This window comes from Salmo salar, chromosome ssa25, assembly GCF_905237065.1.
Source record: "Salmo salar chromosome ssa25, Ssal_v3.1, whole genome shotgun sequence".
Lineage (NCBI taxonomy): Eukaryota > Metazoa > Chordata > Actinopteri > Salmoniformes > Salmonidae > Salmo > Salmo salar.
Window position 1 is genome coordinate 31,317,621 of NC_059466.1, and position 15,137 is coordinate 31,332,757.

Below are 15,137 nucleotides of genomic sequence, written 5' to 3' on the forward strand. Positions count from 1 at the left end.
TGCATCTCGCACTATTTTAAATTATTTATTTAAAAAAAAAAAAAATCAATTGGTCATATGACCTACTGGACTCAAACAAGGTTCAGAATGTCCACTGACTACCCTTCTATATTGCACACCCTTTAGTTTGTCCATTTTCATCTCACACGTTTTTACATGAATTTTTCAAAATGTAAAATTTCAATAGCTCCTTGGTCATGTGACTTCAAACAAGGTTCAGAATGTACTCAGTGGGCCTACACATTCCACACACTTTAGTTAGTCCATTTTCATCTCACATGATTTTACATGAATTTTTCCAAATGTACAATTTCAATAGCTCCTTGGTCATGACCTCAAACATGGTGCAGAATGTACCCTTCTATGTTGCACACTCTTGTTTGTGTACTGTAAAATCACACGGTTTAATGTACATTTTTCATATTTTTAAATTTCAATAGCTCCTTGGTCATGTCAATTACACACCTAAGAAGCGTGCAGTGGATGTACACCCATATTGCATAACCTCTAGTTATGTCTCTTCTATGTTGTACATTAATATTAGTTTGACAATTAGGACGTTCAGTCCAGTGTTTACCCTTTTCTTTAATATTTATCTATAATAATTGGTAGTTCTAAGTACTTATTTTCCCTGTTTTATTATTTTTCCACAGTATTTAACAGCGGTACACAATAGGAGAGAGACAGAATCTCCTTTCGTTGTTAATATCAACCATAAAGGAAAATGGCAAAGTACAGAGTCATGCTGTTAATTGTCCAAAGCAGGGATGGAGAGTGAGCTGGTGAGGTAGGCTGCAGTGGGTTTGCTGGTCAATACATATACTGAACATGTTACCACAGTAATGGTGGCCAGTAAATCAATGAATAAAAAATGAATATTGACAAATTTAACAAATTGTAGACCTTTAATCTTTTCCAACATGTCAACAGACACTTAAAATAAGTATGAAACATTTCACAGTGTTAACTTCCTCTTTATCCCTGGTTGATGTACATTTCAGAACCTCTTCAGTGTGGATGGGGTATAGCAGACATTTTCAACAACAAAGACTGCACTTCCAGTTTGTTCTTCATTCCTAGGCACAGCACATGGAACCACCGTTGGCATGCAAAACATTCAATCCAAAACAAAACAAAGCGTAACACGTTATAAATAATATCAATGCAGTATAACGAATTAGCCATCCATTGTGTTACGTCATAAATTTTCTTACATGCCGTCACTGATATCAAAAGATTATAAACATGTTAAATAAAGTTACTAACCCAGTCAGTCTTTGGGCCACATCCAGGTTCTTTATCAGTGGCATACACGAAGCACTTGTTGGCTTTGTTGAACTCTGAAATCATAGGCATGAACTGAACATATGGCTGTCCCACACAACTGCATAAGAATTTACATTTACTTTGAATTAAATGTCATTACATACCAGACATTTTTAGTATATCCTCAGCCATTTCTTTTCGCAGTTGCTCCATGTGTTTTTGAAGGTTCCATATCATTTTGGGAGGGGATGTTGGGGAAGTTCTGTACAACTTCCTTGGCCATCTACACCAAAAAATAAAATAGAGTTTTTGACCTAATTGTCACATAACAGCTAACCATTCATTATTGAAAATATAACTATCAAACCTGCATTACAAAGATCCCGCAGCTGAAGGTGTCCTGCTGCATGGTGTGAGTTATTTCCTCTCCTTTCCACTTTATGTCCACCCAGTCGTCTTTTCCATGGCAGGGTCTTCTCATTTTGAAGTATTCTCTTTTTAATGTAAACATAATGGAATTCTGATTAGTTATAGGCAAATGAATACACAAGCCAAATTTGTATGCTGTTTTCCTTATCACTATAATCTAGTAGTAATTTAGTAGTAGAGGTAATGTCCTTTATGCCCCATTCCACACACAGCCTAAATTATAGGCACTGAACCATTTACAGGACAATAATAAACGTAGCATATAGGATCCAACCCTATCACAGAGTGAATAAATGTAGAGCGTTTGTAGACTTTAAGAAAAAAATATTAAGTGACAGTTTCATCAGTACGTGCTTAAAGAAAGTCATATCACAGATGACAGTGCCCACCAAATCCATGACAATAGAGAATGAATTGTAAGCACCAAATTGTGTTTGTCAAAATGTCAGTTGTTGAACATAATACTTCTATTTGCAATAGCAATTTATGATGTAGGCAGTTGAGGAATATTCCATGTACCAACACTACATGTAGGACGGACATAAGACATTCCCACATACAGTATTTATTTTTTTCTTTAATTTTTTATTTCACCTTTATTCAACCAGGTAAGCCAGTTGAGAACAAGTTCTCATTTACAACTGCGACCTGGCCAAGATAAAGCAAAGCAGTGTGACACAAACAACAACGCAGAGTTACACATGGAATAAACAAACGTACAGTCAATAACAATAGAAAAGTCTATATACAGTGTGTGCAAATGAAGTAAGATTAGGGAGGTAAGGCAATAAATAGCCTGTAGTGGCGAAATAATTACAATTTAGCAAATAAACACTGGAGTGATAGATGTGCAGAAGATGAATGTGCAAGTAGAGATACTGGGGTGCAAAGGAGCGAAAAATATATAATTTACAGATGGGCTATGTACAGGTGCAGTAAGCTGCTCTGATAGCTGATGCTTAAAGATAGTGAGGGAGATATGAGGCTCCAGCTTCAGTGATTTTTGAAATTCGTTCCAGTCATTGGCAGCAAAGAACTGGAAGGAAAGGCAACCAAAGGAGGAATTGGCTTTGCGGGTGACTAATGAAATATACCTGATGGGGTGGGTGCTGCTATGGTGACCAGTGAACTGAAATAAGGCGGGACTTTACCTAGCAAGGACTTATAGATGACCTGGAGCCAGTGGGTTTGGCGACAAATATGAAGCCAGGGCCAGCCAACGAGAGCATACAGGTCGCAGTGGTGGGTAGTATATGCGGCTTTGGTGACGAGGGTGCAGCTGAGGGAGGTCTGTAACAAGGGGAAACAATGAGACTTATTTCTGGAAAGGTGGATTTTTAAAAGTAGAAGCTCAAACTGTTTGGGCACAGACCTGGATAGCATGACAGAACTCTGCAGTAGATTGCAACTCCACCCACTTTGGCAGTTCGGTCTTGGCGGAAAATGTATACACATACAGAGGCATTTTTCATCTGATTTTACCACTCAGAATCCAGAATGGATATGACAATGTGGCCAGCACAGGACGTAATACACCCTTACAACAATCTACTTTTTGATCTTCTTGATGTCTTATCTGGTAAACTGCTACTATGTGTAAAGAAAAGAGCCCCAATTAGGGGTTAGTGTACTCCAGTAAAAAAAGGGCTTTTTTTAGATAAAAAACTATTGCCCCGTGTCCCCATTCATAGGGGCATGAGGGACTCTTCACTGGTAGAATTGAGTTGGCACTTTTATTAGCCCAAACACCCTCAGACCCACAAGGTTGAGGTTATTCATGGACAGTAATTAGTAAAAAAAAAATGCATTGACGCATTGTGTCTTCTAACTGTCCAATAGGATCCAAAGTGTTAGGAAATATTTGTTCCCATAAATACAATGGAGGATGTCTCTCCTCATACCTCTGGCACTTTAGTCAGACTGCCAGACTGTGCACCACAGAGCCAATCAGGAGAGAATACATACAGGTCAATGGGTGTGTCTGTGCCTTTTGGATTACTCTCTCTTTACAGAGAACCCCTGTGGTTCAAGTCAAGAGCTACCCTTCCCCTTTCAGTCTGCTCTGTGCATGTCTGAAAGTGACAGCCAGTAGCCAAGAGTTTTTCACAGTATGTCATAAAAAATTATTACACTTATGAATGTATGTAAAAGGCTAATATATATATATATTAGATCCAGTACAATGGAATAACTAAGACCTGAATTTGAATGCAGCGTGTTCCGATTCCTCCTTCTCTTTCTGTCCAGCAGGGTCACCAAAAACACTTGGCCTGATGGTTCATGCAGATACTGGGGAAGCAATATAGAAATGTATTGATCCCTTAAATGATTTTACTATTAAATGACCCATATCACAACCCTCATACCTCTTCACAAAAATGTACCTAAATCAATTTTGGAAAAAGGATTTTACTCACAAAAGACAGGAATGTATTCTTCCAGTTAGAAATAGTAGGCCATGCATCAAATAATTATTTTCATCAGAAAAACCAACCCTCAAATGCACTATTGCATTTTGTAAGTTGTCTGCAGGTGACTTGTTGTGAATGTACTCAAATATCAGGTTATGGAAACTGTGTTCTAATACTCAACGTAGAAGGATTTGTCTTAATGTACAGTATATGAAAAGGATTCTTTCACCTTATCAAGCTCACTCTGACTGACAAATCACTGCCTATTACTGTGATTAAAAAGAGCATATGAAACAGTTTTTCACGGGGCCTACTTGTGTGCCTTCCTTTAAGCACCTCTGTTCGAACACCTCTCCTGTCCCTGATCCATACCACATACAGCCATTTGGGGATCTTTTCAGTGTCCATGTAAGAGAGAGTTATTGCGAGGCTGGAACATTTGTTACATTTTTAATTTTTTAAGTTAACACCCATGTGAAATGAAGGCCTGCAAAGCTTAGATTTAAGTCTAATAGCATGATATGAAAGTAGACAAACATCAGAGTGAGCAATATGAAGGTATAGTCAGTGGACATTCTGAACCTTGTTTGAGGTCAGTAGGTCACATGACCAAGGAGCTATTGAAATTCTAAATGTTGAGACATTTTTGTCAGACGTTAATGGACTAACTAAAGGGTGTGCAATATAGAAGGGTAGTCAGTGGACATACTGAACCTTGTTTGTAGTCACTAGGTCACATTACCAAGGAGCGATTGAAATTTTACATTTGGAAAAATTCATATAAAATCTTGAGATGAAAATGGACAAACTAAATGGTGTTCAATATAGAAGGGTAGCCATTGGACATTCTGGACCTTGTATGAGTCAAGTAGGTCACATGACCAATGAGCTATTGAAATTCGAATGTAAAAAAAGTTTGTACTTTGTTTACGCTCCCTAACTAATTCAACTAGGAATACATAATGCTGCTCACATTTCCACATGTTTATTAGCTTTGGAAAGTGAATTAATGTCCAAATCGTGAAAATAAGACCTGTGCAGTGTTGTGCGCAATTTTTCCAACATCATGACACTTATTTGGAGTCCGTGGCTCAAGTGATTTGAAAGCTATTGAGGTTTGAAAGCGCGAATATCCGTTGAATATCCAACTTGAAACTGTCTTTACCTCGGTTGATTTGACAATGTCAATTTACCCACTAATATGGGGTGAACTGCTGCGGTGATTGCGCTCTATCCAATAGTATAGACAATGAGACAGACCGGCCCAGCAGCTCCGACTTTGTTTACATAAGACAGCACGTTGCACATGTTTTTTACTTAAGAAATACTGCACCCAACACCTTTTAGTTAGATGTTAAATTGCACAACTAAAACATCCTTGGCAAAAACATAAAAATGACAGATTTCTTGAGTTCTAAGATTCATTCTGGCTATTTTGAGGAAGTGAAATAGGCTTCCGTGTCTACAGTGTCTCATTGGGGGCAAACATCATTAACCAAACGCGTAATCGGCCAGGAAACACCTCCAAGACTGAAATCTCGTTTTTCTAATGAGCAACAGAAAAACACACATGTCAATCAGTGTATTCTGTCGCTCTTTAAGAGTAGTTGCTGCTGCAATCTGGTAAATGGTGTCACCATAGTCAAGAACTGGCAGGAAAGGTGACTGTACAATCTGCTTCTTGCTGTTTAGGGAGAGGCAAGATCTAGTTAAAAAAAGAAAGAAAAAAGAAGCCTTTACTTTTTAACTAGCTCATCAGTTTGCTTTTTAAATGTTAAATCCTTGTCAATCCAAATGCCTAGATATTTTTAGGCGGGAACCCGATCGATGGGAGAACCATTCAATGAATATATATATGTAGTCCATCTGAAAATGTTTTGCGAATATGAGAGACCATATATTTAATCTTGCCCACATTAAGTACAAGTTTTAAACCAACCGGGGCTTTCTGTAACGCAGCAAAGTCCGATTGCATCTCTAACAACGCCTGGTATACAGTTGGGCCAATGGCATACATAACAATGTCGTCGGCATACAGATGAATATTACACGTTTTAACATATCATTTTTATGATCTAAGCACATTTCACACATCTAAAACGGTGCTGTTCCCAGGTCTAAAACCAGACTGTTCATTTATTTATTTATTTCACCTTTATTTAACCAGTTAGGCTAGTTGAGAGCAAGTTCTCATTTACAACTGCGACCTGGCCAAGATAAAGCAAAGCAGTGCGACAAACAACAACACAGTTACACATGGAATAAACAAACATACAGTCAATAACACAATAGAAAAAAGTATATATACATATACAGTGTGTGCAAACGAGGTAAGATAATGGAGGTTATAAAGGCAATAAATAGGCCATAGTGGCAAAATAATTACAATTTAGTAATTAAAAACTAGTGATAGATGTGCAGAATATGAATGTGCAAGTAGAGATACTGGGGTGCAAAGGAGCAAAAATAAATAACAGTATGGGGATGAGGTAGTTGGATGGGCTATTTACAGATGGGCTATGTACAGGTGCAGTGATCTGTGAGCTGCTCTGACAGCTGGTGCTTAAAGTTAGTGAGGGAGATATGAGTCTCCAGCTACAGTGATTTTTGCAATTTGTTCCAATCATTGGCAGCAGAGAACTGGAAGGAAAGGCAGCCAAAGGAGGAATTGGCTTTGGGGGTGACCAGTGAATATACCTGCTGGAGCGTGTGCTGCTATGATGACTAGTGAGCTTGAGATAAGGTGGGGCTTTACCTAGCAATTAAGAAGAGTGTGAAACGTTTTTAAATGTTTTAAAAGCTGAGAGTTGGCCAGGGATTCTAAAACTTTGGAAAGGAAAAATCATTTGGAAGTTGTATGGTAAATATCTAAGTCAGAAGGATTTTTTCTTAACATCAATCTTTAGCGAAGCACTTAGTAAATCAAGTGGTTGAAATGAAAATGAAGTATGTGATTCTTTCAGTGCGTCATTCTCTCCAATCTGTTCTGAGGTGTCTAAAGGACTCCCTCTAGTGGAATGATGCATGACAGAGGCCTGGACTAAACAGACCTAATAGAGAGAAGCAGTATACCATCCACTGTCTATAGGCAGTGGACCATAGACCACCCTCTCTACCTCTTCATCAGCACTAACACAGCTCAAATCAAATGTTATTTGTCACATGCGCCGAATAAAATAGGTGTAGACCTTAGCGTGAAATGCTTACTTACAAGCTCTTAACCAACAATTCAGTTTTACGAAAATAAGTTAATCAATTATTTACAACAAAAAAAAAGTAACAATAACGAGGTTCTATACAGGGGGTACCGGTACCGAGTCAATGTGCGGGAGTACAGGTAATTTGTACATGTAGGTAAGAGTAAAGTGACTATGCATAGATGATAAACAGCGAGTAGCAGCATTGTTAATGCATAGTCCGGGTAGCCATTTGATTAACTGTTCAGCTGTCTTATGGCTTGGGGGTAGAAGCTGGAGCCTTTTGGACCTAGACTTGGCACTCTGGTATCTTCATGAAGTCACTCACCCCACCTCTCTTTCCTAACATTACTCTTCAGGGGATTGGTGTTGTTCCCCTTACAATATTTGGAGTGTGCTGCTACGACAGTTCATACTTTTCATTACAGTGGGGTTCTAGTGTGGGTGTCAATGTGGAACACCGTATCTGCAGGGAGTGTGGTACACCTTTGTCCCATGTGTGCAATATAATAATGTATAGTAACCACATATGTCCCTGTGTGTAGATGCCTCCTACGTGGATCCACTGGGGGCTCCGATGGAGAGACCAAAGACTGCAGCTAAGAAGCGCAATGAAGATGATGACTTTGCTGATGAAGAGCTGGGAGATGACCTACTACCGGAGTAGCCAGCTGCAGTTCCCCTGCTTTTCTCCTCCCCTCTTCCTTGAAGATTAAATGAGTTGGGTGTTCTTAAAAAAATAAAAAAAGTATATTTACAAATGGAAACTGAGTTTGACTCGAGCCTCCCTTATACATTCAGACAAACCTATGGCGTAAACGGAGATGATTATTTTCCCATATGTGTGTCTGGATGCGTTTATCAACTGGAAACTTTGTGGAAATTCCATTGTCATTAACTCTATGCTACCTTCAAGATAGTAATACAGTTAACACAATTTAGAGGCTCTTCATTTAAATGAATACTTTATAGGCTACAGATGTTTATATTTTTTGCAATGCAATATTTATTGTAATTTGCTACAGGCAAATGCTGTGTGCTGATTGAGGTAAATAAGCACATGTATCTCTCTGATTTGTCTTGTGAACTATTTTCAAATGACTTGAAAATTATAAAATGTTTTTTCACCATACATTTTGCCCTTGTTAATTGTGGATGTATAGCACATGGGGATGTGTGAAACTTACCCCTCAGCCTGGTGTCCCCACTTGGTAAGATGCTTCAGGAGTGCGGTCACGTGTGCTAGCAAGGCAGAGGTCCCAAGTTCGCACCAGGTATGGGCCCAATAATGAGGAAGTGGCATAGCCGCGGGAAGTAGGGTTGCTTCAACACCTCCTGACAATGTTTAATTAAAAAAATTATACACTGCCGGTCTAAAGTTTGAAAACTTACTCTTTCAAGGGTTTCTTTATTTTTACTATTTTCTACATTGTAGAATAATAGTGAAGACATCAAAACTATGAAATAACACATGGAGTCATGTAGTAACCAAAAAAGTGTTAAACAATTCAAAATATATTTTAGATTCTTCAAATAGCCACCTTTTGCCTTGACGGCTTTGCACACTCTTGGCATTCTTTCAACCAGCTTTACCTGGAATGCTTTTCCAACAGTCTTAAGAGTCCCCACATATGCTGAGCACTTGTTGGCGGCTTTTCCTTCACTCTGCGGTCCGACTCATCCCAAACCATCTCAATTTGGTTGAGGTCGGAGGCTTATGGTAGAGAAATTAACATCCAATGAACTGGCAAGAGCTATGGTGGACATTCCTGCTGTCAGCATGCCAATTGCATGCTCCCTCAACTTGAAACATCTGTGGCAACCACATTTTAGTGTCCCCAGCACAAGGTGCATGTGTGTAATGATCATGTTTCTTGATATGGGACCAACACTTTACATGTTGCATTTATTTTTGTTCGGTATACAGTAGTGTCTTCAGCACCATTAAGAAAACAAATTGGGCAAAAATGGTGAATGTGTCAAGAATGACCAGTACCGCGTCGGGGGGGGCTACTCATGCATAGCGCTATGTATCTGTGGCCATGGGGTCCACCCATGTTCTCCTGCTGGAGAAAGACTGGGTGCTGCTCTGTGCATCCGAGTTTGAAGAGAGCAGTCTCTGCTCCAATGACAAGAACATAAACTATCCACGGGCAGCAAGCCTGTAGAAAAGGGCTGTGTAATATGTATGAAAATGCATGGTTGGCTGTGTAAGCAGCAGTAGTTTTGAACCCAGGAGGATTTCAACACACTAATATACTAATTGACACTGCTGGTATTACATGATACTCTAAGCATGTTCCCAGGTCCTGCAAATGAAATCCAACAGATTTTTACAACAGTTTAGACATTTATTTTCTGTGTAAATGAAATATTATTTACACTGAAGTCAAATATGAATACCATTATTCACTTCATAATTATGTTATGGGATAAGAAATCATTTTAAAAACAACCTCCAGAGTCCGATACCATTGGTCCCCAAAATGAAACCTTGTCTGACAGGCAATAGAAATTGCCCAACAAGATGAGCCTTCCTTGCGACTATCACAGACATCGGTCAAGTCAGAACTGAGGCATTGATGGACGTCAGACATCAATAGTCAATAAGGCCATACATGAAGGGTTGTAAGAGCCTCAGGACATGAGGTTTGAGGGGTAGTTAGTGAAACAGCGGAACTCGTTGGCCAGGTTTTTGTTGTGTTTAGGCAGGAAGCTGCATATCTTCAGACCCATCAAATTCTCTGCATGCTCCTCCATGATGGCTCCTGAAGGAGTAGTAGATAAAACAAAGGATATTAGATTTTTTTAAAAGCTGCAGAGAGCGGCATGTCATTCTGGTATGTGTAAGAATGCCCGTATTCAGTGTTGTGTGCGGTATGGAGAAGGGCACAAGCCCGAGGACAGACACAGCAATGTGAGGCTCACCTGTGCAGAGCAGCACCTTGCCCTTAGCCAGGTACTTCACAGTCTGGGCGACCTTATTGAGGCACTCCTCAGACAGGTAGGGGGGGTCAGCTAGGACAAAGTCGAAACTCTGTGGGGCTACATCCTCTGGGAGAGCAAGGGGCTCGTTGTAGTCATAGAAGATGAACTCTTGGCCGTAGGTGGCGAAACGGCGGTCGTACTCTAGAACCACAGCCGACACGCCGTCAGAGCCTTCCACCACCCCCTGCTTCAGCTTCTGGTACACACTGGGTGCGCTCAGACAGGCTATCCTGGAAAGTAACATCACAAGCTTTAGAAGGGCAGTCTGTAGTGAATTACACCCCAGCCATGGCAGACACCTGACTGTGTAGATGCATAGTACATATCCCCCTCACCTGCCACCTTTCCCAGCTTCGTGAATAACCTCTTCAACTAGCCGTGTTGCTGTCTCATCGCTGTACCAGAATTGGCTCATACGCTGATGGACAGATATATCAAGCAATGTAAATACAGCCATAATGTAGCAATAGAGGGAAGTGGAGGGAGAATAGCCAGTAGACCAGCTGATAAAGTTATCTAGCATCACGGTCAACATACCCAGTCCTCTTCCACCGCCCCCACCGAGTACTTGTCCACCGGTGCTGTGCTCTGCACAAGCCCGTCTCTCTCCTCTGTGTAAAACTCCTGCAGGGCAGCCAGGGTGGCCGCCGACAGCTGAGGGATATCGTCGTCGCTGTCACTCATGGCTTCAAACTTGCTGGAAGGTCGATGGCAGCCACCTACACTTAACACTAATTGGAACGCTAGTTAGTGAACTGTAACTTAGCTACCGTAGCTAGTTAGCGTCAGTGTGTTGTTACTAAAGAAAACAGCAATGCTAGCTAGTTAGCCAGAACGTGCAAGACCGACATATTTGCCTACTGTAAAATAGTATAGTACCTTTGCGTGGTGTGTTGCTGGTTTCTGAAAATAAATATTAACTGTCGCTACTGATTAATCGCTTACAACACGTGTCAAGCAATAATAACATACAATACAGTTACAGTGTCCGAGGAAGGACATATGGTATTCTACATGAGCGATTTTCTCAGGCTGCGCAGTAGTGATATGCTTTTAGCGAACGATTCGTTCTTTTTGAACAACTCTTTTTACTGACTCGAGATTCATGATTCAATTTTCTGAGCGACTCGTTCATTGTAATCGTTCGTTTAACCTGTTTATGCTAGCTGCAATGTCATACACACCGAGGTAGAATATAATCCTACAGCAGGATAAATACACGTTCCTTCGGATCAACTGCTCAGAGACGTGCTCCGACTATGCGCATAGAAAAATAGATCATTAGCATAGAGAATAAAAATACATGTTTAGAACTGATAATTGATCGCATGCTGCAAGAATGACTGCAATTAATTGATTATTGAACGTTATGAGATGGACACAGCTCAACAAACTCCACCCCTAGAACGAATCGTTTGGTGGGCTGTAGTTCATCACCCTCATGGGAGTCAAACTATGTAGTCCGTCAAGAGTCGTTTACAATCTAGTCTGGTTGCGGCCACTAGACCTCGTTTGAAATGTATCAATAAATATTATTTGTACGCCTAGCAATCAACACATGTACATAGTTTAAAGCACACGTTTACACGTCCATAAAAAATTTAAGCTCCCATAAACCCATAGAATCATGGCTCTTTCGAGTTCAGTTCATCGTTCGCCGATTAACAAAATGAAAGATTTATTAAAAAAAAAAAAAGCCTCACTTCCCATCACTACTGTGCATGAATGACAGTCAAAATTATTTGTATAATTAAATACATTAAAATCATTTCTACGTTAAATTCAACCATTTTTATTTTGGATTTTATGTTTTCAACAACCACGATCAAAACGGGATATGGAAATTTTTCCATATTCTGTATAACATGGACGAAAATGAAAACAATGTAAACAGAAAAGGAAAAACTAAGTATTTTACATAATACGTTTATGTACACTTTTACATTTCAATACAATTCATTCAGGCATTCCAAAATAACCAGGGTTGTGCTCAAAACAGAGGAAGGGCAGTGAGTCAGTCTCAAATGCATGGTTAAAACAAAGTGGTTACAGTGCCTTCAGAAAGTATACAGACACCTTGACTATTTCAACATTGTTAAATTACAGCCTTATTCTAAAATGGATTAAATTGTCCCCCCTCAAATTGACACACAATACCCCATAATGACAAAGCAAAAACTTGTTTATAGAATATTTTTTCTAATTTACAAAAACAATATGTAAATATCACATTTACATTAGTTTTCAGACCCTTTAATAAAGTACTTTGTTGAAGCACCTTTGACAGCGATTTACAGCTTCAAGTCTTCTTGGGTATAATACTACAAGCTTGGCACACCTGTATTTGGGGAGTATCTCCCATTCGTCTCTGCAGATCTTCTCAAGCTCTGTCAGGTTGGATGGGGAGCGTTGCTGCACAGCTATTTTCAGGTCTCTCAAGAGATGTTCGATCGGGTTCAAGTCCGGGCTCTGGCTGGGCCTCTCAAGTACATTCAGAGACTTGTCCAGAAGCCACTCCTGCGTTGTCCTGTTGCAAGGTGAACCTTCACCCCAGTCTGAGGTCCTGAGCACTCTGGACAAGGTTTTCATCAATGATTCCTCTATATTTTTCTCCGTTCATCTTTGCCTCGATCATTACCAGTCTCCCAGTCTCTGCCGCTGAAAAACACCCCCACAGCATGATGCTGCTACCACCGTGCTTCACCGTAGGGATGGTGCCAGGTTTCCTCCAGACATGATGCTTGGCATTCAGGCCAAAGAGTTCAATCTTGGTTTCATCAGACCAGAGAATCTTGTTTCTCATGGTCTGAGAGTCTTTAGGTGCCTTTTGGCAAACTCAGAGTGGAAGGTTCTCCCATCTCCACAGAGGAACTCTAGAGCTCTGTCAGAGTGACCATTGGGTTCTTGTTCACCTCCCTCTTGTTCACCTCCCTGACCAAATTACAAAAAAATGTAATGCCCTTCACCCCCGATTGCTCAGTTTGGCCGGGCGGCCAGCTCTGACATGCACTGTCAACTGTGGGACCTTCCCTGTAGCTCAGTTGGTAGAGCATGGTGTTTGCAACGCCAGGGTTGTGGGTTCGATTCCCACGGGGGGCCAGCAAAAAAAAAAAAATGTATGAAATTGTATGAAATGTATGCATTCACTACTGTAAGTCGCTCTGGATAAGAGCGTCTGCTAAATGACAAAAAAAAAAAAAAAAAAATGATATAGACAGGTGTGTGCCTTTCCAAATCATGTCCAATCAATTGAATTTACCACAGGTGGACTCCAATCAAGTTGTAGAAACATCTCAAGGATGAACAATGGAAACAGGATGCACCTGAGCTCCATTTTGAGTCTCATAGCAAAGGGTCTGAATACTTATGTAAATAAGGTATCTGTTTACAGTTTTTAATAAATTAGCAAACATTAAAAAATAAAAAAATAAAAATGTTCGCACTTTATGGGGTATTGTGTGTAGATTGCTGAGGAAATTGTTTTGTTTAATCCATTTTAGAATAAGGCTGTAACTTAACAAAATGTGAAAAGTCAAGGGGTCTGAAAACTTTTTGAAGGCACTATGTTCCTTTTTTGGTTCATTATTGCTTCAGTTATAGGGACTTGAACTTCCATCCAGTGTGTTTTGAAGTGGAAAGAGTGGCTGTGACATAGAAAAATACAACTAGAGAGAGTATGCTAAACTTCAGGGGCCCAACCTTCCTAAGGGCCTAAGGCCTCCAATAATTGTCTGTGTCTTGGCTGTGGGCAGTCAGGACTGAAATGGTTCTAGGGAGACAGAGGGTGGCAGAGAATAGAACTACAATCCAGAATGATAAAGAAATCTAATAAAACGTTTTCAAATTCACCCTCTTTCTTAAAGTGAACTCATCATAACCATAAAAATGCAGCTTCTCTGCCATCTATCTTATAAAACTTTTCAGTCATTGTTTTAAACATATATTTTCCCCACTTTTTAAAAACATATATACACCCTTGATGAACATGATGTGATTTGTTTTTTGTCATCGGCCCTCCCATTTAACAGATTCAGCAGCCCGAAGGTGGCGGGATCGAGCCTCTCGTTGTCATGGAGATCTGTGTGTGTGTGCTTCCACCGTGTTCTTGGTATGTGACAGGCACAGTCGTTGCTGTATGTAAGACACGTCTAAGCTTGGCCACACTGGAGTCGACACACAACACAAACAAGAAAACAAAGGCACTCTTGGGGGGGGGGGGTGTAGAGGCAGGGAGAGAGGGAGAGGCATAGCGTTCTCAGAACAGATTGGCACCTCCTCCTGTTATGTTCATCCCAACCCTCCCACTGGCAAACTCAAAAAAATGATTGGCTGAGGGGATGAGTCCATCCCTCTCTGATCCCCCCTCCCCCACTGTATGTGTGCGCTGGGGGCCTCTGATGAAAAAGGAGGGGATGGGGGGAGGAGCAGGCGTGGAAACCTGCCCAAACGACACCATAGTCCAGTCCACACCCCTGCTCCCTTCAGTGTCTCAACCTTCCCCCTTTTTGTCACAGTCTAACAGTGCAGCTCCTCAGCTCTGTCGGTCTCTGTTTCATGGTTTGGCGTGGTCAAGGTAGATCGTCTGTGAGCGGGTTGGACATAGAAATAGGTGCTAGGGAGGAGGGGAGTTTGGGGGCTAGTGGTTATTTGACACAGAGCAGCCCACCTACGTTGGACACAAACTCCTCTAGGCTCTTGAGGAAGTCCACCTTCTGCTTGCGGTCCATGCTCGGGGGCGTGCTGCTGGCTGTCAGCTTGTTAAAGGCGTCGGCCAGTCGCTGGTAGATGACGACGTCTCGCTGGGTGGCGAGCAGAGACTCCACCAGCTCCTTGTACTCCGCCTGGA

The 15,137-nt window shown here is 40.8% G+C and overlaps 3 protein-coding genes and 1 long non-coding RNA gene across 20 annotated transcripts in view; 1 reads left to right on the forward strand and 3 right to left on the reverse strand.

Annotated features, from left to right (window-relative positions):
• The window catches only part of ift88 (intraflagellar transport 88 homolog), a 30,105-nt gene extending 22,031 nt beyond the window's left edge, over window positions 1-8,074 (forward strand). For 13 of the 14 annotated variants that reach the window (XM_014173971.2, XM_014173976.2, XM_014173975.2 and 10 more), the window contains one exon: window positions 7,849-8,070. In XM_014173971.2, the coding sequence (XP_014029446.1) occupies window positions 7,849-7,970 (122 nt within the window). In that variant the 3' untranslated portion in view covers window positions 7,971-8,070. Of the gene's footprint in view, window positions 1-7,848 lie in introns of all 14 variants that reach the window. The other variant, NM_001173761.1, reaches the window with a different exon arrangement.
• Window positions 799-5,559, reverse strand: LOC106586594 (uncharacterized). Of its 2 annotated transcripts, XR_006761951.1 has the most exons (7): window positions 5,272-5,559; window positions 3,894-3,984; window positions 2,847-2,985; window positions 1,634-1,760; window positions 1,431-1,549; window positions 1,267-1,340; window positions 799-1,076 (listed from the first exon to the last, which is right to left on the reverse strand). It is a non-coding gene; the product is annotated as an uncharacterized lncRNA (long non-coding RNA). The 2 variants fall into 2 exon arrangements; XR_006761950.1 differs by having other exon boundaries at window positions 3,894-5,559.
• A 1,559-nt stretch (window positions 8,075-9,633) lies between the features above and the next one.
• eef1akmt1 (EEF1A lysine methyltransferase 1) lies at window positions 9,634-11,359 on the reverse strand. Of its 2 annotated transcripts, XM_014173970.2 has the most exons (5): window positions 11,171-11,359; window positions 10,829-11,022; window positions 10,627-10,709; window positions 10,232-10,521; window positions 9,634-10,071 (listed from the first exon to the last, which is right to left on the reverse strand). In XM_014173970.2, the coding sequence occupies exons 2-5, from the start codon at window positions 10,973-10,975 to the stop codon at window positions 9,941-9,943; spliced, it is 651 nt and encodes a 216-aa protein (XP_014029445.1). In that variant the 5' UTR covers window positions 10,976-11,022; window positions 11,171-11,359; the 3' UTR covers window positions 9,634-9,940. The 2 variants fall into 2 exon arrangements, with proteins under 2 accessions (XP_014029445.1, NP_001135346.1); NM_001141874.2 differs by having other exon boundaries at window positions 9,639-10,071; window positions 10,829-11,321.
• Window positions 11,360-14,250: 2,891 nt separating this feature from the next.
• The window catches only part of xpo4 (exportin 4), a 43,764-nt gene continuing 42,877 nt past the window's right edge, over window positions 14,251-15,137 (reverse strand). For both annotated transcript variants that reach the window (XM_014174045.2, XM_014174044.2), the window contains exon 22: window positions 14,251-15,132. In XM_014174045.2, coding sequence (XP_014029520.1) covers window positions 14,935-15,132 — 198 coding nt within the window. In that variant the 3' untranslated portion in view covers window positions 14,251-14,934. The remainder of the gene's footprint in view (window positions 15,133-15,137) is intronic.